Source organism: Carcharhinus amblyrhynchos, unplaced genomic scaffold (genome assembly GCF_965287045.1).
Source record: "Carcharhinus amblyrhynchos unplaced genomic scaffold, sCarAmb.v2.hapA chromosome_289, whole genome shotgun sequence".
Classification (NCBI taxonomy): Eukaryota; Metazoa; Chordata; class Chondrichthyes; order Carcharhiniformes; family Carcharhinidae; genus Carcharhinus; species Carcharhinus amblyrhynchos.
Genome location: NW_027650029.1, coordinates 103203 through 126337, shown reverse-complemented (window position 1 = coordinate 126337; position 23135 = coordinate 103203). Strand labels below are relative to the sequence as shown.

The 23135-nt window shown below is 52.8% G+C and overlaps 1 protein-coding gene across 1 annotated transcript; it reads right to left on the bottom strand.

Moving 5' to 3' along the window:
- Positions 1-5937: 5937 nt before the first annotated feature.
- On the bottom strand, positions 5938-20577 carry LOC145339021 (protein pelota homolog). Its single transcript, XM_080183447.1, has 8 exons — positions 20481-20577; positions 19387-19479; positions 17786-17936; positions 15746-15836; positions 13807-13970; positions 12709-12769; positions 10947-11108; positions 5938-6035 (listed from the first exon to the last, which is right to left on the bottom strand). The coding sequence occupies exons 1-8, from the start codon at positions 20519-20521 to the stop codon at positions 5938-5940; spliced, it is 861 nt and encodes a 286-aa protein (XP_080039573.1). The 5' UTR covers positions 20522-20577.
- Between the last annotated feature and the right edge of the window lie 2558 nt (positions 20578-23135).

Sequence of the window (23135 nt, the reverse complement as noted above, 5' to 3'; positions counted from 1 at the left end):
GTGTCAAAATTTGCTGATGACACCAAGATTGGGGGAAAGGCAAATTGTGCGGAGGGTGTGGAGAGTCTGCAGAAGGATCTAGATCGGCTGGGCGAATGGGCCAGGAAATGGCAAATGGAATTTAATGTTGGCAAGTGTGAGGTGGTCCACTTTGGTAGGAAGAATGGTAGGAAGGACTATTACTTACGTGGCGAAAAACTGAAGCAGGCGACGGTGCAGAGGGACCTCAGGGTCCTTGTGCATGAGTCGCAAAAACCCAGCTTGCAGGTGCAGCAGGTGGTCAGGAAGGCGAATGGGATGCTGGCCTTTATAGCGAGGGGGATTGAATATAAAAGTAGGGAGGTCTTGCTGCAGCTGTATAGGGCATTGGTGAGGCCGCAGCTGGAGTACTGTATGCAGTTTTGGGCGCCGGACCTGCGCAAAGATATTTTGGCCTTGGAGGGAGTGCAGAGGAGGTTTACTAGGCTGATGCCGGAGTTGAGGGGGTGGAGCTATGAGGTGAGGCTGAATAAACTAGCCTTGTACTCGTTAGAGTTTAGAAGAATGAGGGGAGATCTCACTGAGACGTATAAGATGATGAATGGGATGGATAGGATAGAGGTGGAGAGACTCTTCCCGCTCAAAAAAGACAGTAGGACTAGGGGGCACAGCCTCAAGATACAGGGGGGGCGGTTTAGAACGGAGTTGAGGAGGAACTTCTTCACTCAAAGGGTGGTAAATCTCTGGAATTCTCTGCCCGTTGAAGTGGTGGAGGCTGCCTCGCCAAATATTTTTAAGAAGCGGGTTGACGGGTTCTTGATAAGAGAGGGGATTAAGGGTTATGGGGAGAGGGCGGGAAAGTGGAACTGAGCCACGACAGATCAGCCATGATCTTATTGAAAGGCGGGGCAGGCTCGAAGGGCTAGATGGCCTACTCCTGCTCCTATTTCTTATGTTCTTATGTTCTTAAACCACCCCGAACCCCTCGATTAGATTCCAGTCTGTAACTCACTCGCGGGTATCTGTTATTCTACATATAAACCACCCCGAACCCCTCGATTAGATTCCAGTCTGTAACACACTCCCGGATATCTGTAATTCTATATATAAACCACCCCGAACCCCTCGATTAGATTCCAGTCTGTAACACACCCCCGGGTATCTGTAATTCTATATATAAACCACCCCGAACCCCTCGATTAGATTCCAGTCTGTAACTCACCCCCGGGTATCTGTTATTCTGTATATAAACCACCCTGAACCCCTCGATTAGATTCCAGTCCGTAACTCACTCCCGGGTATCTGTTATTCTATATATAAACCACCCTGAACCCCTCGATTAGATTCCAGTCTGTAACTCACTCCCGGGTATCTGTTATTCTATATATAAACCACCCCGAACCCCTCGATTAGATTCAGTCTGTAACTCACTCCCGGGTATCTGTTATTCTATACAGAAACCACCCCGAACCCCTCGATTAGATTCCAGTATGTAACTCACTCCCAGGTATCTGTTATTCTATATATAAACCACCCCGAACCCCTCGATTAGACTGCAGTCTGTAACTCACTCCCGGGTATCTGTTATTCTGTATCTGTTTCTCTATTTTTATGCCAGACCAATCCCCTTCCCGTTCACTCCCACTGTACACAATCCCGATCCCCTTCCCGTTCACTCCCACTGTACACAATCCCGATCCCCTTCCCGTTCACTCCCACTGTACACAATCCCGATCCCCTTCCCGTTCACTCCCACTGTACACAATCCCGATCCCCTGCCCGTTCACTCCCACTGTACACAATCCCGATCCCCTTCCCGTTCACTCCCACTGTACACAATCCCGATCCCCTTCCCGTTCACTCCCACTGTACACAATCCCGATCCCCTTCCCGTTCACTCCCACTGTACACAATCCCAATCCCCTTCCCGTTCACTCCCACTGTACACAATCCCAATCCCCTTCCCGTTCACTCCCACTGTACACAATCCCAATCCCCTTCCCGTTCACTCCCACTGTACACAATCCCAATCCCCTTCCCGTTCACTCCCACTGTACACAATCCCAATCCCCTTCCCGTTCACTCCCAGTGTACACAATCCCAATCCCCTTCCCGTTCACTCCCAGTGTACACAATCCCAATCCCCTTCCCGTTCACTCCCACTGTACACAATCCCAATCCCCTTCCCGTTCACTCCCACTGTACACAATCCCCTTGCGATCGAGTGAGGACAGACACTTGTCCATCAGGGGACAGTGACACTGGTGGGTGGAGGGGTTAATGGGAGCTCTGTACCTGGGGGGTGCTGGCTGGGGTTATTCTCACTCTCCCCTCCCCTCGCTAACAGCTCCGAAGCGAGCGAGCTGGTGCTGAGATCCAAGTGAGTGAGAGCTGCTCCCCTGCCCAACCCAAACTGCGTCTGTGTTTTTAAATAAGAGCCAAAGCTTTCAGTTTCTGTTGTAAAGGTATTGACTGATGGGCCACATCCCCACAGGAAGTCCTGGGGGTAGGGTGTTAGCGTGGATAGAGGATTGGTTGTCAAATAGGAGGCAGAGAGTGGGGGTCAATGGGTGCTATTCGGATTGGCGGTTGGTGACTAGTGGAGTGCCCCAGGGGTCGGTGCTGGGGCCTCAGCTATTTACCATTTATATAGATGATCTGGAGGAGGGAACCGAGTGTAGGGTGTCAAAATTTGCTGATGACACCAAGATTGGGGGAAAGGCAAATTGTGCGGAGGGTGTGGAGAGTCTGCAGAAGGATCTAGATCGGCTGGGCGAATGGGCCAGGAGATGGCAAATGGAATTTAATGTTGGCAAGTGTGAGGTGGTCCACTTTGGTAGGAAGAATGGTAGGAAGGACTATTACTTACGTGGCGAAAAACTGCAGCAGGCGACGGTGCAGAGGGACCTCAGGGTCCTTGTGCATGAGTCGCAAAAACCCAGCTTGCAGGTGCAGCAGGTGGTCAGGAAGGCGAATGGGATGCTGGCCTTTATAGCGAGGGGGATTGAATATAAAAGTAGGGAGGTCTTGCTGCAGCTGTATAGGGCATTGGTGAGGCCGCAGCTGGAGTACTGTATGCAGTTTTGGGCGCCGGACCTGCGCAAAGATATTTTGGCCTTGGAGGGAGTGCAGAGGACGTTTACTAGGCTGATGCCGGAGTTGAGGGGGTGGAGCTATGAGGTGAGGCTGAATAAACTAGGCTTGTACTCGTTAGAGTTTAGAAGAATGAGGGGAGATCTCACTGAGACGTATAAGATGATGAATGGGATGGATAGGATAGAGGTGGAGAGACTCTTCCCGCTCAAAAAAGACAGTAGGACTAGGGGGCACAGCCTCAAGATACAGGGGGGGCGGTTTAGAACGGAGTTGAGGAGGAACTTCTTCACTCAAAGGGTGGTAAATCTCTGGAATTCTCTGCCCGTTGAAGTGGTGGAGGCTGCCTCGCCAAATATTTTTAAGAAGCGGGTTGATGGGTTCTTGATAAGAGAGGGGATTAAGGGTTATGGGGAGAGGGCGGGAATGTGGAACTGAGCCACGACAGATCAGCCATGATCTTATTGAAAGGCGGGGCAGGCTCGAAGGGCTAGATGGCCTACTCCTGCTCCTATTTCTTATGTTCTTAAACCACCCCGAACCCCTCGATTAGATTCCAGTCTGTAACTCACTCCCGGGTATCTGTTATTCTACATATAAACCACCCCGAACCCCTTGATTAGATTCCAGTCTGTAACTCACTCCCGGGTATCTGTTATTCTATATATAAACCACCCCGAACCCCTCGATTAGATTCCAGTCTGTAACTCACTCCCGGGTATCTGTTATTCTATATATAAACCACCCCGAACCCCTCGATTAGACTGCAGTCTGTAACTCACTCCCGGGTATCTGTTATTCTGTATCTGTTTCTCTATTTTTATGCCAGACCAATCCCCTTCCCGTTCACTCCCACTGTACACAATCCCGATCCCCTTCCCGTTCACTCCCACTGTACACAATCCCGATCCCCTTCCCGTTCACTCCCACTGTACACAATCCCGATCCCCTTCCCGTTCACTCCCACTGTACACAATCCCGATCCCCTTCCCGTTCACTCCCACTGTACACAATCCCGATCCCCTTCCCGTTCACTCCCACTGTACACAATCCCGATCCCCTTCCCGTTCACTCCCACTGTACACAATCCCGATCCCCTTCCCGTTCACTCCCACTGTACACAATCCCAATCCCCTTCCCGTTCACTCCCAATCTACACAATCCCAATCCCCTTCCCGTTCACTCCCACTGTACACAATCCCAATCCCCTTCCCGTTCACTCCCACTGTACACAATCCCAACCCCCTTCCCGTTCACTCCCACTGTACACAATCCCGATCCCCTTCCCGTTCACTCCCACTGTACACAATCCCGATCCCCTTCCCGTTCACTCCCACTGTACACAATCCCGATCCCCTTCCCGTTCACTCCCACTGTACACAATCCCGATCCCCTTCCCGTTCACTCCCACTGTACACAATCCCGATCCCCTTCCCGTTCACTCCCACTGTACACAATCCCGATCCCCTTCCCGTTCACTCCCACTGTACACAATCCCAATCCCCTTCCCGTTCACTCCCAGTGTACACAATCCCAATCCCCTTCCCGTTCTCTCCCACTGTACACAATCCCAATCCCCTTCCCGTTCACTCCCACTGTACACAATCCCAATTCCCTTCCCGTTCACTCCCACTGTACACAGTCCCAATCCCCTTCCCGTTCACTCCCACTGTACACAATCCCAATCCCCTTCCCGTTCACTCCCACTGTACACAATCCCGATCCCCTTCCCGTTCACTCCCACTGTACACAATCCCGATCCCCTTCCCGTTCACTCCCACTGTACACAATCCCGATCCCCTTCCCGTTCACTCCCACTGTACACAATCCCGATCCCCTTCCCGTTCACTCCCACTGTACACAATCCCGATCCCCTTTCCGTTCACTCCCACTGTACACAATCCCGATCCCCTTCCCGTTCACTCCCACTGTACACAATCCCGATCCCCTTCCCGTTCACTCCCACTGTACACAATCCCAATCCCCTTCCCGTTCACTCCCACTGTACACAATGCCGATCCCCTTCCCGTTCACTCCCACTGTACACAATCCCAATCCCCTTCCCGTTCACTCCCACTGTACACAATGCCGATTCCCTTCCCGTTCACTCCCACTGTACACAATCCCAATCCCCTTCCCGTTCACTCCCACTCTACACAATCCCGATCCCCTTCCCGTTCACTCCCACTGTACACAATCCCAATCCCCCTTCCCGTTCACTCCCACTGTACACAATCCCGACCCCCTTCCCGTTCACTCCCACTGTACACAATCCCGATCCCCTTCCCGTTCACTCCCACTGTACACAATCCCCATCCCCTTCCCGTTCACTCCCACTGTACACAATCCCGATCCCCTTCCCGTTCACTCCCACTGTACACAATCCCGATCCCCTTCCCGTTCACTCCCACTGTACACAATCCCGATCCCCTTCCCGTTCACTCCCACTGTACACAATCCCGATCCCCTTCCCGTTCACTCCCACTGTACACAATCCCAATCCCCTTCCCGTTCACTCCCAGTGTACACAATCCCAATCCCCTTCCCGTTCTCTCCCACTGTACACAATCCCAATCCCCTTCCCGTTCACTCCCACTGTACACAATCCCAATTCCCTTCCCGTTCACTCCCACTGTACACAGTCCCAATCCCCTTCCCGTTCACTCCCACTGTACACAATCCCAATCCCCTTCCCGTTCACTCCCACTGTACACAATCCCAATCCCCTTCCCGTTCACTCCCACTGTACACAATCCCCTTGCGATCGAGTGAGGACAGACACTTGTCCATCAGGGGACAGTGACACTGGTGGGTGGAGGGGTTAATGGGAGCTCTGTACCTGGGGGGTGCTGGCTGGGGTTATTCTCACTCTCCCCTCCCCTCGCTAACAGCTCCGAAGCGAGCGAGCTGGTGCTGAGATCCCAGTGAGTGAGAGCTGCTCCCCTGCCCAACCCAAACTGCGTCTGTGTTTTTAAATAAGAGCCAAAGCTTTCAGTTTCTGTTGTAAAGGTATTGACTGATGGGCCACATCCCCACAGGAAGTCCTGGGGGTAGGGTGTTAGCGTGGATAGAGGATTGGTTGTCAAATAGGAGGCAGAGAGTGGGGGTCAATGGGTGCTATTCGGATTGGCGGTTGGTGACTAGTGGAGTGCCCCAGGGGTCGGTGCTGGGGCCTCAGCTATTTACCATTTATATAGATGATCTGGAGGAGGGAACCGAGTGTAGGGTGTCAAAATTTGCTGATGACACCAAGATTGGGGGAAAGGCAAATTGTGCGGAGGGTGTGGAGAGTCTGCAGAAGGATCTAGATCGGCTGGGCGAATGGGCCAGGAAATGGCAAATGGAATTTAATGTTGGCAAGTGTGAGGTGGTCCACTTTGGTAGGAAGAATGGTAGGAAGGACTATTACTTACGTGGCGAAAAACTGCAGCAGGCGACGGTGCAGAGGGACCTCAGGGTCCTTGTGCATGAGTCGCAAAAACCCAGCTTGCAGGTGCAGCAGGTGGTCAGGAAGGCGAATGGGATGCTGGCCTTTATAGCGAGGGGGATTGAATATAAAAGTAGGGAGGTCTTGCTGCAGCTGTATAGGGCATTGGTGAGGCCGCAGCTGGAGTACTGTATGCAGTTTTGGGCGCCGGACCTGCGCAAAGATATTTTGGCCTTGGAGGGAGTGCAGAGGAGGTTTACTAGGCTGATGCCAGAGTTGAGGGGGTGGAGCTATGAGGTGAGGCTGAATAAACTAGGCTTGTACTCGTTAGAGTTTAGAAGAATGAGGGGAGATCTCACTGAGACGTATAAGATGATGAATGGGATGGATAGGATAGAGGTGGAGAGACTCTTCCCGCTCAAAAAAGACAGTAGGACTAGGGGGCACAGCCTCAAGATACAGGGGGGGCGGTTTAGAACGGAGTTGAGGAGGAACTTCTTCACTCAAAGGGTGGTAAATCTCTGGAATTCTCTGCCCGTTGAAGTGGTGGAGGCTGCCTCGCCAAATATTTTTAAGAAGCGGGTTGATGGGTTCTTGATAAGAGAGGGGATTAAGGGTTATGGGGAGAGGGCGGGAAAGTGGAACTGAGCCACGACAGATCAGCCATGATCTTATTGAAAGGCGGGGCAGGCTCGAAGGGCTAGATGGCCTACTCCTGCTCCTATTTCTTATGTTCTTATGTTCTTAAACCACCCCGAACCCCTCGATTAGATTCCAGTCTGTAACTCACTCCCGGGTATCTGTTATTCTACATATAAACCACCCCGAACCCCTCGATTAGATTCCAGTCTGTAACTCACTCCCGGATATCTGTAATTCTATATATAAACCACCCCGAACCCCTCGATTAGATTCCAGTCTGTAACTCACCCCCGGGTATCTGTAATTCTATATATAAACCACCCCGAACCCCTCGATTAGATTCCAGTCTGTAACTCACCCCCGGGTATCTGTTATTCTGTATATAAACCACCCTGAACCCCTCGATTAGATTCCAGTCCGTAACTCACTCCCGGGTATCTGTTATTCTATATATAAACCACCCCGAACCCCTCGATTAGATTCAGTCTGTAACTCACTCCCGGGTATCTGTTATTCTATACAGAAACCACCACGAACCCCTCGATTAGATTCCAGTATGTAACTCACTCCCAGGTATCTGTTATTCTATGTATAAACCACCCCGAACCCCTCGATTAGATTCCAGTCTGTAACTCACTCCCGGGTATCTGTTATTCTATATATAAACCACCCCGAACCCCTCGATTAGACTGCAGTCTGTAACTCACTCCCGGGTATCTGTCATTCTATATATAAACCACCCCGAACCCCTCGATTAGACTGCAGTCTGTAACTCACTCCCGGGTATCTGTTATTCTGTATCTGTTTCTCTATTTTTATGCCAGACCAATCCCCTTCCCGTTCACTCCCACTGTACACAATCCCGATCCCCTTCCCGTTCACTCCCACTGTACACAATCCCGATCCCCTTCCCGTTCACTCCCACTGTACACAATCCCGATCCCCTTCCCGTTCACTCCCACTGTACACAATCCCGATCCCCATCCCGTTCACTCCCACTGTACACAATCCCGATCCCCTTCCCGTTCACTCCCACTGTACACAATCCCGATCCCCTTCCCGTTCACTCCCACTGTACACAATCCCAATCCCCTTCCCGTTCACTCCCACTGTACACAATCCCAATCCCCTTCCCGTTCACTCCCACTGTACACAATCCCAATCCCCTTCCCGTTCACTCCCACTGTACACAATACCCTTGCGATCGAGTGAGGACAGACACTTGTCCATCAGGGGACAGTGACACTGGTGGGTGGAGGGGTTAATGGGAGCTCTGTACCTGGGGGGTGCTGGCTGGGGTTATTCTCACTCTCCCCTCCCCTCGCTAACAGCTCTGAAGCGAGCGAGCTGGTGCTGAGATCCCAGTGAGTGAGAGCTGCTCCCCTGCCCAACCCAAACTGCGTCTGTGTTTTTAAATAAGAGCCAAAGCTTTCAGTTTCTGTTGTAAAGGTATTGACTGATGGGCCACATCCCCACAGGAAGTCCTGGGGGTAGGGTGTTAGCGTGGATAGAGGATTGGTTGTCAAATAGGAGGCAGAGAGTGGGGGTCAATGGGTGCTATTCGGATTGGCGGTTGGTGACTAGTGGAGTGCCCCAGGGGTCGGTGCTGGGGCCTCAGCTATTTACCATTTATATAGATGATCTGGAGGAGGGAACCGAGTGTAGGGTGTCAAAATTTGCTGATGACACCAAGATTGGGGGAAAGGCAAATTGTGCGGAGGGTGTGGAGAGTCTGCAGAAGGATCTAGATAGGCTGGGCGAATGGGCCAGGAAATGGCAAATGGAATTTAATGTTGGCAAGTGTGAGGTGGTCCACTTTGGTAGGAAGAATGGTAGGAAGGACTATTACTTACGTGGCGAAAAACTGCAGCAGGCGACGGTGCAGAGGGACCTCAGGGTCCTTGTGCATGAGTCGCAAAAACCCAGCTTGCAGGTGCAGCAGGTGGTCAGGAAGGCGAATGGGATGCTGGCCTTTATAGCGAGGGGGATTGAATATAAAAGTAGGGAGGTCTTGCTGCAGCTGTATAGGGCATTGGTGAGGCCGCAGCTGGAGTACTGTATGCAGTTTTGGGCGCCGGACCTGCGCAAAGATATTTTGGCCTTGGAGGGAGTGCAGAGGACGTTTACTAGGCTGATGCCGGAGTTGAGGGGGTGGAGCTATGAGGTGAGGCTGAATAAACTAGGCTTGTACTCGTTAGAGTTTAGAAGAATGAGGGGAGATCTCACTGAGACGTATAAGATGATGAATGGGATGGATAGGATAGAGGTGGAGAGACTCTTCCCGCTCAAAAAAGACAGTAGGACTAGGGGGCACAGCCTCAAGATACAGGGGGGGCGGTTTAGAACGGAGTTGAGGAGGAACTTCTTCACTCAAAGGGTGGTAAATCTCTGGAATTCTCTGCCCGTTGAAGTGGTGGAGGCTGCCTCGCCAAATATTTTTAAGAAGCGGGTTGATGGGTTTTTGATAAGAGAGGGGATTAAGGGTTATGGGGAGAGGGCGGGAATGTGGAACTGAGCCACGACAGATCAGCCATGATCTTATTGAAAGGCGGGGCAGGCTCGAAGGGCTAGATGGCCTACTCCTGCTCCTATTTCTTATGTTCTTATGTTCTTAAACCACCCCGAACCCCTCGATTAGATTCCAGTCTGTAACTCACTCCCGGGTATCTGTTATTCTACATATAAACCACCCCGAACCCCTTGATTAGATTCCAGTCTGTAACTCACTCCCGGATATCTGTAATTCTATATATAAACCACCCCGAACCCCTCGATTAGATTCCAGTCTGTAACTCACCCCCGGGTATCTGTTATTCTATATATAAACCACCCCGAACCCCTCGATTAGATTCCAGTCTGTAACTCACTCCCGGGTATCTGTTATTCTATATCTGTTTCTCTATTTTTATGCCAGGCCAATCCCCTTCCCGTTCACTCCCACTGTACACAATCCCAATCCCCTTCCCATTCACTCCCACTGTACACAATCCCAATCCCCTTCCCGTTCACTCCCACTGTACACAATCCCAATCCCCTTCCCGTTCACTCCCACTGTACACAATCCCAATCCCCCTTCCCGTTCACTCCCACTGTACACAATCCCAATCCCCTTCCCATTCACTCCCACTGTACACAATCCCAATCCCCTTCCCGTTCACTCCCACTGTACACAATCCCGATCCCCTTCCCGTTCACTCCCACTGTACACAATCCCAATCCCCTTCCCGTTCACTCCCACTGTGCACAATCCCAATCCCCCTTCCCGTTCACTCCCACTGTACACAATCCCAATCCCCTTCCCGTTCACTCCCACTGTACACAATCCCGATCCCCTTCCCGTTCACTCCCACTGTACACAATCCCAATCCCCCTTCCCGTTCACTCCCACTGTACACAATCCCAATCCCCTTCCCGTTCACTCCCACTGTACACAATCCCAATCCCCTTCCCGTTCACTCCCACTGTACACAATCCCGATCCCATTCCTGTTCACTCCCACTGTACACAATCCCGATCCCCTTCCCGTTCACTCCCACTGTACACAATCCCGATCCCCTTCCCGTTCACTCCCACTGTACACAATCCCAATCCCCTTCCCGTTCACTCCCACTGTACACAATCCCAATCCCCTTCCCGTTCACTCCCACTGTACACAACCCCAATCCCCTTCCCGTTCACTCCCACTGTACACAATCCCAATCCCCTTCCCGTTCACTCCCACTGTACACAATCCCAATCCCCTTCCCGTTCATTACTCTGCGCCCCTGACGATGATTCCTGTCTCTCGGTGTGACGGGATTCTCACCTTTGAGAGCGTACTTGTGTCCGGATGATGAGTGGACCTGCAGGAATTTGGAGCGATTCTCCAGGATGAGTTTAATGTCCATCTTTACCGCCTGATCAAACATGTAATTACAGAACTGTTCCTTCACAAAACCAGGGCTCGCCACTAGGACACACTTCACCACTGTGTGGGAGAGAGGGGGAGAGTTAGACAGCACTGGGGGGAGAGGCAGAGAGAGAGGGAGGCAGAGGGGGAGGGAGGCAGAGAGGGAGGGAGGCAGAGAGGGAGGGAGGCAGAGAGGGAGGGAGGCAGAGGGGGAGGGAGAGAAGGGAACGTGCGGGGAGAGACGGGGAGAGAGTCAGAGAGGAGAGGGATGGAGAGAGGGAGTCAGAGAAAGAGAAGGGAAGAGCAGGAGAAAGAGAGGGAGAGAGAGAGAACGAGAGAGGGAGGAATTGGGGAGTGTGGGAGAGACTGACAGAGGGGGTATAGGGAGAGGAGTGAGTGAGAGCAGAGAGTAAGAGGCGAAGAGAAAATGATAGAATCCCAGCAGTGCAGGAGGAGGCCATCGGCACCGACCACAATTCCACTCAGGCCCTATCCCCAGAACCCCATGTGTTTACCTTAGCTGGTCACTCTGACACCAAGGGGTAATTTAGCACAGCCCAATCCACCCCTAACCAGCACGTCTTTCGGACTGTGGGAGGAAACCGGAGCACCCGGAGGAAACCCACGCAGACACGGGGAGAACGTGCAGACTCCACACAGACAGTGACCCTGAGCTGGGAATCGAACCCGGGTCCCTGGCACTGTGAGGCAGCAGTGCTAACCCACCGTGCCACCCATAGTGGGTGGGTGAAAGAGTGCATGTGGGGGAGGGGGGGGGGGGGGAGGAGGCAGGGGGACGGGATGGGAGAAGGGGCTGGGGGTGGGGCGAGGAGGGGCGGGGGCAGAGAGAGGGGCAGGGGGAGAGGGTGGAGATGGGGGGAGATTGTGGGGAAGGGGAAGCGGGGGGAGAGGGAGTGGTGGGGGAGCAGGGGGGAGAAATGGGCGGGAAAAGGGAGGGTGGAGATGGTGGGGAGAGGGGAGAGGGTGGAGGGAGGGGCGCAAGATGGGTGAAGTGGAGGAGGGAGGGAGCGGGGAGGGAAGTGGAAGGAACTGGGAGGGAGGGAGCGGGGAGGGAGGGAGGGAGCAGGGAGGGTCCGCAAGCCGGTGTGAGACAGAGCGAGAGATTGAGAGAGCTATGAATCTGTCAAACCACAGAGTGAGTGGCAGACAGAGTGTGAACGAGAGAGTGCGGTGGGGCGGGTAGTGGGTGCAGCAGGAAGAGGGAGGGTGAGACGGAGGGACAGACACGAGGGGATTATTAGAGAGAGGGAACGACAGAGAGGGGGAAACGGGGGAGGGTGGGATGAGAGCGGGATGGCACGAGGAAGACAGAAGCGAACCAACACAATCTGACACATACACATGGACACACACACACACACACAGACACACTCACGCACAGACACAGACACACACAAACACACACGCACACACACACGCACACACACACGCACACACTCACACACACACACGCACACACACGCACACACACACGCACACACACACGCACACACTCACACACACACACGCACACACACGCACACACACACGCACACACACGCACACACACACGCACAGACACACGCACAGACACACGCACACACACACAGACACACACACACACACAACGGGGACGGTGAGGACACTCTGAGCGCTGCTCTGTAAACCCGGTACTTACCGTCAAAGTTAATGTGTCGAATAATTCCCTGCATCACCGCTTCGTAAAACTTCTCCAGAGCCTGAGATCCAAAATAGAACCAAGAAAACATCACCATTTCCATCCACAACCCTTAGATACACTGTCGTTTCCCCCCTCTGGGACCGGGTGTCACAGTGCATTAGATACACTGTCCTTTCCCCCCACTCTGGGACCGGGTGTCACAGTGCGTTAGATACACTGTCCTTTCCCCCCACTCTGGGACCGGGTATCACAGTGCGTTAGATACACTGTCCTTTCCCCCCACTCTGGGACCGGGTATCACAGTGCATTAGATACACTGTCCTTTCCCCACTCTGGGACCGGGTGTCACAGTGCGTTAGATACACTGTCCTTTCCCCACTCTGGGACCGGGTGTCACACTGCGTTAGATACACTGTCCTTTCCCCCACTCTGGGACCGGGTGTCACAGTGCGTTAGATACACTGTCCTTTCCCCCACTCTGGGACCGGGTGTCACAGTGCGTTAGATACACTGTCCTTTCCCCCACTCTGGGACCGGGTGTCACAGTGCGTTAGATACACTGTCCTTTCCCCCTCTGGGACCGGGTATCACAGTGCGTTCGATACACTGTCCTTTCCCCCACTCTGGGACCAGGTGTCACAGTGCGTTCGATACACTGTCCTTTCCCCCACTCTGGGACCAGGTGTCACAGTGCGTTAGATACACTGTCCTTTCCCCCTCTCTGGGACCGGGTGTCACAGTGCGTTAGATACACTGTCCTTTCCCCCCACTCTGGGACCGGGTGTCACAGTGCGTTAGATACACTGTCCTTTCCCCCACTCTGGGACCGGGTGTCACAGTGCGTTAGATACACTGTCCTTTCCCCCACTCTGGGACCGGGTATCACAGTGCGTTAGATACACTGTCCTTTCCCCCTCTCTGGGACCGGGTGTCACAGTGCGTTAGATACACTGTCCTTTCCCCCACTCTGGGACCGGGTATCACAGTGCGTTAGATACACTGTCCTTTCCCCCTCTCTGGGACCGGGTGTCACAGTGTGTTAGATACACTGTCCTTTCCCCCTCTCTGGGACCGGGTGTCACGGTGCGCCTGTACCTTGTCGTGTTGGGTGCAGCTGCCCTTGCGTTTCCGGGGGATGGTGGTCTCCACTTTGGCCCGCAGGACGGTCATACTGGACGTGACGAGGCAGATGTGGGCCAGTCCCTCCTGCATAACCACCGCTGCCAAGTCTGCATTGTGACTGGGGTCACACGCCTGTTCTGGGGGCACAGAGAGAGAGAGACGTTACACAGTTGAGTCGATACAGGTACATCATCACAGGTATAAGAGAAGAGGGCAGTGGGACAATAAGGGGAGAAGGTGAACCCCATCAGTCAGCAGAACAGCTGACAGAAAGCATCGTCTCTCTGGCAAAGGTACCAAAGAAGACAGGACGTCCCAGACAGGAGAATCGTCGAGAAAGACGATGTAATCCCAAAACGAAACGTTTGTATCGAAGGCCGAGCAGCGGCGTTCCTAAGACAAGTATTTCTGTTGAATTCAGCCAGTCAATTTAAATCAGGCACTTAGATACCAAGAACCTTTTGAATTTGAAACTGATGGTGTTGGCAACCTGCCAGTCCTGTTGTCGGGGATATTGATCGGTTATCACAGGGATAAGAGAAGAGGGCAGTGGGGCAACAAACAGAGGAAGGAACTGCCGTCTGCCAGTGTAACAGCCTCATGGATGTCTTAAAAGAAAGCTTCACCTCAATCGCAAAGGTACCAAAGAAGACAGAAGTTCCAGACAGAAGGATCCATAGAGAAGGCCCAGAATATTCCAGAAAACCCCAAACAAGGTTGTAATTTAGGCAGAGTGACTAAAATTCTATTTGATATTGTTAATGAGTGGGAATTGTAGGGCCTGGGTGGGACTGTGGTCAGTGCAGACTCGATGGGCCGACTGGCCTCTTTATGTACTCTAGGGATTCTATGGCACGACCATCGCTGAATCCCCCCCACCCCCACCGCCCAACTATCACCATCCTGGGGGTTACCATTGACCAGAAACTGAACTGGGTCCCAGCCACATCAATACTGTGGCTCCCAGAGCAGGTCAGAGGCTGGGAATCCAGCGGGGAGTAACTCACCTCCTGACTCCCCCCGTCTCCTTCCCAAAGCCTGTCCCACCATCCACAAGGACACAAGTCAGGAGTGTGATGGGACGCTCTCCACTTGCCTGGGATGAGTGCGGCTCCCAACAACACTCGAGAAGCTCGACACCATCCAGGACAAAGCAGCCCCCACTCCCCCCCTCCCCCCCCAGCTCGATCAACACACTAACCCCCACCTTCGACACTCACTCCCTCCACCACCCACGCACAGTGTGTACCGTCTACAAGATACCCCTCAGCGACTCGCCAAGGCTCCTTCCACAGCACCTTCCAAACCCACCACCTCCACCACCAAGGACACACACACTCACAAAATATATCGGCCGTTCCTTCGCTGTTACTGGGGTCGAAATCCTGGAACTCCCTCCCTAACAGCGCTGTGGGTGTACCTACACCACACGCTGGAGACCACAGCAGATGGTGACTCACCCACCCCCTTCTCAACTTTTACAGATGCCCCGTAGAAAGCATCCTTTCCGGATGTACCACAGCTCGGTCTGGGCTCCTGCTCTGCCCAAGACCGCAAGGAACTACAAAAGGGTGGTGAATGTAGCCCCAATCCCATCACACAAACCAGCCTCCCATCCAGTGACTCCGTCTACACTTCCCGCTGCCTCGGGGAAAAGCAGCCGGGATAATTAAGGACCCCCTCCCACGCACACACACCCCGGACATTCTCTCTTCCACCTTCTTCCGTCGGGGAAAAAGATACAGAAGTCTGAGGTCTCGTACCGACCGACTCAAGAACAGCTTCTTCCCTGCTGCTGTCAGACTTTTGAATGGACCCACCTCGCATTAAGCTGATCTTTCTCTCCAGCCGAGCTAACAGGACCTGGGGACAGTACTGAGAGAGGGAATACCAGTCTTCACAAGACACATACCTATTCGTTCAAGGACCACACTGTCCCACTGTTTCTTAGCGAGGGTAAACTTCCGGTTTAATTCCAGCTCTATGGTGTGATAGGCACCCATCTGTCAGAGAGAGAGAGACAGAGAGAGAGAGAACGTCACTCCCACTGTGACAAAACCCCCTCGATTAGATTCCAGTCTGTAACTCACTCCCAGGTATCTGTTATTCTGTATATAAACCACCCCGGACCCCTCGATTAGATTCCAGTCTGTAACTCACTCCCGGGTATCTGTTATTCTGTATATAAACCACCCCGAACCCCTCGATTAGATTCCAGTCTGTAACTCACTCCCGGGTATCTGTTATTCTGTATATAAACCACCCCGAACCCCTCGATTAGATTCCAGTCTGTAACTCACTCCCGGGTATCTGTTATTCTATATATAAACCACCCCGAACCCCTCGATCAGATTCCAGTTTGTAACTCACTCCCGGGGAGCTGTTATTCTGTATATAAACCACCCCGAACCCCTCGATTAGATTCCAGTCTGTAACTCACTCCCGGGTATCTGTTATTTTATATATAAACCATCCCGAACCCCTCGATTAGATTCCAGTCTGTAACTCACTACCGGGTATCTGTTATTCTATATATAAACCACCCCGAACCCCTCGATTAGATTCCAGTCTGTAACTCACTACCGGGTATCTGTTATTCTATATATAAACCACCCCAAACCCCTCGATTAGATTCCCGTCTGTAACTCACTCCCGGGTATCTGTTATTCTGTATATAAACCACCCCGAACCCCTCGATTAGATTCCAGTCTGTAACTCACTCCCGGGTATCTGTTATTCTATATATAAACCACCCCGAACCCCTCGATTAGATTCCAGTCTGTAACTCACTCCCGGGTATCTGTTATTCTGTATATAAACCACCCCGAACCCCTCGATTAGATTCCAGTCTGTAACTCACTCCCGGGTATCTGTTATTCTATATATAAACCACCCCGAACCCCTCGATTAGATTCCAGTCTGTAACTCACTCCCGGGTATCTGTTATTCTATATATAAACCACCCCGAACCCCTCGATTAGATTCCAGTCTGTAACTCACTCCCGGGTATCTGTTATTCTGTATATAAACCACCCCGAACCCCTCGATTAGATTCCAGTCTGTAACTCACTCCCGGGTATCTGTTATTCTATATATAAACCACCCCGAACCCCTCGATTAGATTCCAGTCTGTAACTCACTCCCGGGTATCTGTTATTCTGTATATAAACCACCCCGAACCCCTCGATTAGATTCCAGTCTGTAACTCACTCCCGGGTATCTGTTATTCTATATATAAACCACCCCGAACCCCTCGATTAGATTCCAGTCTGTAACTCACTCCCGGGTATCTGTTATTCTATATATAAACCACCCCGAACCCCTCGATTAGATTCCAGTCTGTAACTCACTCCCGGGTATCTGTTATTCTGTATATAAACCACCCCGAACCCCTCGATTAGATTCCAGTCTGTAACTCACTCCCGGGTATCTGTTATTCTATATATAAACCACCCCGAACCCTTCGATTAGATTCCAGTCTGTAACTCACTCCCGGGTATCTGTTATTCCGTATATAAACCACCCCGAACCCCTCGATTAGATTCCAGTCTGTAACTCACTCCCGGGTATCTGTTATTCTGTATATAAACCACCCCGAACCCCTCGATTAGATTCCAGTCTGTAACTCACTCCTGGGTATCTGTTATTCTATATATAAACCACCCCGAACCCCTCGATTAGATTCCAGTCTGTAACTCACTCCCGGGTATCTGTTATTCTGTATATAAACCATCCCGCACCCCTCGATTAGATTCCAGTCTGTAACTCACTCCCGGGTATCTGTTATTTTATATATAAACCACCCCGAACCCCTCGATTAGATTCCAGTCTGTAACTCACTCCCGGGTATCTGTTATTCTATATATAAACCCCACTGAACCCCTCGATTAGATTCCAGTGTGTATCTCTCTCCCGGGAATCTGTTATTCCGTACATACAGCGATCTCCTCACCTTCACATACTCATTCTCCTGAATATTAGTCCCTTTCACACGCAGCATGCAAGCCTGAGCGTCAAAGTCAATGGTCTCCACACTGATGGTGAGGGTGGTCCTCACCCTGTTACTGCCCACACTGCCCGTCGATGACTCCATCTGCACCTTCCTGCAAAGGAGGGACAAGCGCTGAGGGTTGGCACATCAGGAGAGGCCCAGGCTGTGTCTTGGCCTAGAACCCAGTAGGCCCGAAATCCTCCGTTTGATTTATTATTGACACTTGTATTGGGATACAGTGAAAAGTATTGTTTCTTGTGCACTACACAGACAAAGCATACCGTTCATAGAGTACAGAGGGGAGAAGGAAAAGGATTCGATTTATTAGTGTGACGTGTATCGGGATACAGTGAAAAAGATCACCAACAACCTGTCCTGGCTCCCCCCCCACGCCGACACTATAGTTAAGAAAGCCCCACCAACGCCTCTACTTTCTCAGAAGACGAAGGAAATTTGGCATGTCCGCTCCGACTCTCACCAACTTTTACAGGTGCCCCATAGAAAGCATCTTTTCCGGATGTATCACAGCTCGGTCTGGGCTCCTGCTCTGCCCAAGGCCGCAAGGAACTACAAAAGGGTGGTGAATGTAGCCCCCAATCCCATCACACAAACCAGCCTCCCATCCATTGACTCTGTCTACACTTCCCACTGCCTCGGGGAAAAGCAGCCGGCATAATCAAGGACCCCCCCCCACCCCACACATCCCGGAAATTCTCTCTTCCACCTTCTTCCGTCAGGAAAAAGATACAAAAGTCTGAGGTCCCGTACCGACCGACTCAAGAACAGCTTCTTCCCTGCTGCCGTCAGACTTTTGAATGGACCTACCTCGCATTAAGCTGATCTTTCTCTACACCCTCGCTGTGACTGTAACACTACATTCTGCACCCTCTCCTTTCCTTCTCTATCAACGGTATGCTTTGTCTGTATAACGCGCAAGAAACAATACTTTTCACTGTATCCCGATACACGGGACAATAATAAATCAAATCGAGAGTCGATAAATAGGAGTTGTGACTGCGTTGGTGAGAAACAGGAGCGAGGATGAGACCCACTCCTTCCCTCCCGGCTCCTCCCAAGCCATCCACCGTCATCGCCACCCCCCAGAATAGATTTACTAGGATGTTACCGGGATTTGATGGATTGAGTTATAAGGAGAGGCTGGATAGACTGGGACTTTTTTCTCTGGAGCGTAGAGGGGTGATCTTATAGAGATCTATAAAATAATGAGGGGCACAGATCAGCGAGATAGTCAATATCTTTTCCCCAAAGGTAGGGAAGTCTAAAACTAGAGGGCATAGGTTTAAGGTGAGAGGGGAGAGGGTCCAGAGGGGCAATTCTTTCACCCAGAGGGTGGTGAGGGTCTGGAACGAGCTGCCAGAGGCAGTAGTAGAGACGGGGACAATTTTAAAAAGTATTTAGACAGTTACCATGGGTACGATGGGTATAGAGGGATATGGGGGCAAATGCGGGCAATTGGGGTTAGCTTAGGGGTTTAAAAAGAAAGGGGCAGCATGGAGAAGTTGGGCCGAAGGGCCTGTTTCCACGCTGGAAACCTCTCTTACCGGATGGTTGAGGCCCGGAGACTGTCTTTCACCTGCACCAGGTTGTAGGTGTGCCACATGTCCTCAGCTTCCTCGGGCATCAGGGTGATCTGCCTGTGGGAGGGAATGGACAGTCAGAGGGGCTCCGACACTCTCTGTCCCCCCCTCCCCACCCCCACCCCACCCCCCCCAGCACCCGACACGCACAGCGACAGCCCCGTGTGTGAACCGTCTACACCGCAGCGACTCGCCAAGGCTCCTTCCAAACCCACCACCCCCACCCCCACCCAGAAGGACAAGGGGGGGGGGTGGCAGCAAACACATGGGGAGCACCCACCGCCTGCAAACTCCCCCCCACCCCCCACCCCCCCCACACCACCGAGACCCCCAGACACACATCAGCCTTCAGTTAACAGCACCACCACCCCCTCCCCCCGGTTAACCACGTTCCCCCCCCCCCCAACCCCGGTTAACCGCGCTACCCCATCCTCTTCCCCCCCTCCCCTGGTTAACTGCCCCACCCCTCCCCCCCCACCCGAGCTTGACCGTGCTACCCCTTCTCCCCCCCTCTCTGGGTTGCCACGGTGACCCTCCCCCCTCTCTGGGTTGCCACGGTGACCCTCCCCCCCTCTCTCTGGGTTGCCACGGTGACCCTCCCCCCCTCTCTGGGTTGCCACGGTGACCCTCCCCCCTCTCTGGGTTGCCACGGTGACCCTCCCCCCTCTCTGGGTTGCCACGGTGACCCTCCCCTCTCTCTGGGTTTCCACGGTGACCCTCCCCCCTCTCTGGGTTGCCACGGTGACCCTCCCCTCTCTCTGGGTTTCCACGGTGACCCTCCCCCCTCTCTGGGTTGCCACGGTGACCCTCCCCCCTCTCTGGGTTGCCACGGTGACCCTCCCCCCCTCTCTGGGTTGCCACGGTGACCCTCCCCCCTCTCTGGGTTGCCACGGTGACCCTCCCCCCTCTCTGGGTTGCCACGGTGACCCTCCCCCCCTCTCTGGGTTGCCACGGTGACCCTCCCCCCTCTCTGGGTTGCCACGGTGACCCTCCCCCCTCTCTGGGTTGCCATGGTGACCCTCCCCCATCTCTGGGTTGCCATGGTGACCCTCACCCACCCAGAGCTGTCCCTGTCAATCAATTTGCTCAGCAGCTTCATCCTTCTTCCCCTCCCCCCAGGCTCCCACCGCCGCTCCTCCAAACTCCCAAACCCGGACCGGCAACCACCGCTTCATTTTTTTTCCTCCCTTAAAATGGCGGCTGGTCCTGGCACAAACAAACCACACCCACATACGCTGTGTGACAGTTAGAGGATGGGCCATCTTTCAGACGGGCAGCGCTGTTGTGGTTCCGTCTTTCCGCGGGAGGGGGCGGCGGCCTCTGCCTATGGATAAAAGGCGGAGCATGCGCACTGCCTGACTGTGGCTGCTGTCAGTGACGTCATGTCTGGGGGGTGGATTTCCGGGTGGAGGCCGCATACGCGCTTCGCTTTTGGGGATGGGGAAGACGACAGGCGGCCATCTTTGTTACAGTCAGGAGATTTGGCCGCGTTGTGAGGATTGGAGCAGTTGGAGCTGCCATGATTGATCCTCCCCAGTGTCCCAGATTGAACTTAGTTGGAATGAATGAAATTGAAGAATCTCAGTGAACCTAATTCCATTTAATTTAACAATTTAATTGAATTCAACTCAATTTAATTACATTTAATTCATTTATTAATGTCACCGTTGTTATTATACAGTCAAAAGTATTGTTTCTTGTGCACTATACAAAGCATACCATTCATAGAGTACAGAGGAGAGAAGGAAAAGGATTTGATTTATTATTGTCACGTGTATTGGGATACAGTGAAAAGTATTGGTTCTTGCGTGCTGTACAGACAAAGCATACCGTTCATAGAGAAGGAAAGGAGAGGGTGCAGAATGTAGTGTTACAGTCACAACGAGGGTGTAGAGAAAGATCAGCTTAACGCGAGGTAGGTCCATTCAAAAGTCTGACAGCAGCAGGGAAGAAGCTGTTCTTGAGTCGGTCGGTACGGGACCTCAGACTTTTGTATCTTTTTCCTGATGGAAGAAGGTGGAAGAGAGAATGTCTGGGGTGTGTGTGGGGGGGTCCTTGATTATACCGGCTGCTTTTCCCCGAGGCAGCGGGAAGTGTAGACGGAGTCAATGGATGGGAGGCTGGTTTGTGTGATGGGATTGGGGCTACATTCACCACCCTTTTGTAGTTCCTTGCGGTCTTGGGCAGAGCAGGATCCCAGACCGAGCTGTGATACATCCGGAAAGGATGCTTTCTATGGGGCATCTGTAAAAGTTGGTGAGAGTCGGAGCGGACATGCCAAATTTCCTTAGTCTTCTGAGAAAGTAGAGGCGTTGGTGGGGCTTTCTTAACTATAGTGTCAGTGCGGACTTGCCGGGGGGGAGGTGTTGAGCTTTGCGGGACCCCTCAGTTACCCCTTCCTCCCAAAGCCCCCATTACGTCCCCACCCTTTACACCCTCCCCCCACCATCACTGACTCTACCCAGCATTTAAACCCCTCCCACACCCCCACCCTCCCGATGATGACCCCCTTAACTAACAAATGTCTCCATGTGGAGAATGGCCCCAGTGTTTGCCCCTGTGGGTGGAATGAAGCAGCGAGGCACAATAAGGTGGATTCAAAGCTTCATTTCTAAATTTACAGCCACAGTGTACATGAACCGCCCTCACAAACCCTTCACAATTCTCTGCACCCTCCCCAAAGCCCAACTCTTCGAGATAATTGACACGGAGAATGATCCGCACTAGGCCGCAATGAAGCCTGGCCCTTTCCCGCTCTGCGTGTGGGGGGAGATTCACTCCCACACCGGGTGTGAGATGGGGAACTAGGCCGCAATGAAGCCTGGCTCTTTCCTGCTCTGCATGTGGGGGGAGATTCACTCCAACACCGGGTGTGAGGTGGGGAACTAGGCCGCAATGAAGCCTGGCCCTTTCCTGCTTTGCATGTGAGATGGGAAACTAGGCCGCAATGAAGCCTGGCCCTTTCCCGCTCTGCGTGTGGGGGGAGATTCACTCCCACACCGGGTGTGAGATGGGGAACTAGGCCGCAATGAAGCCTGGCCCTTTCCTGCTCTGCGTGTGGGGGGAGATTCACTCCCACACTGGGTGTGAGATGGAGAACCAGGCCGCAATGAAGCCTGGCCCTTTCCTGCTCTGTGTGTGGGGGAGATTCACTCCCACACTGGGTTTGAGATGGGGAACTGGGCCGCAATGAAGCCTGGCCCTTTCCTGCTCTGCGTGTGTGAGCAGATTTACTCCCACACCGGGTTTGAGATGGGGAACTAGGCCGCAATGAAGCCTGGCTCTTTCCTGCGGAGAGCGGATTCAGTCTGTTAAGACCTAGGCCAGAAACTCCAATACTGGATACAATCCTGTTCGCCACTCACTCCCAGAAGGATGTGGAGGCCTTGGAGTGGGGAGAGGAAAGGATGTCGCCTGGTAGCTACGAGGAGAGGCTGGAGAAACTTGCTTTGGATGGCCTGATCGTGGCGTACGAGACGACGAGGGGCGTGGGTAAAAAAACGGTCAAGTGCACGGGGACAGAGGCCGAAGGCACGTGGGCAAAAGATATGCGAGGTGAGTTTTTTTATACAGAGGGAGCTTGGTGTGGGGGGAGGGAGGGGAGGTAGCGGAAGATAGTGACATCTAAGGGGACAAAAATACATGACTAGGATGGGAATGGAGACAGTCCCTGGAAGGGGAGGGAGATGGTCAATAAATGCTGTGTCCAGCAT

Bases quoted from the DNA above. Each gene is read 5' to 3' on its own strand.
- LOC145339021 (XM_080183447.1), bottom strand. From the start codon at position 20,521: ATGAAGCTGCTGAGCAAATTGATTGACAGGGACAGCTCTGG. The intron at 19,480-20,480 runs GTGGGTGAGGGT...TCCCTCCCACAG, and splicing joins ATTGACAGGGACAGCTCTGG to GCAGATCACCCTGATGCCCG. The intron at 17,937-19,386 runs GTAAGAGAGGTT...CCTCCTTTGCAG, and splicing joins CTCCGGGCCTCAACCATCCG to GAAGGTGCAGATGGAGTCAT.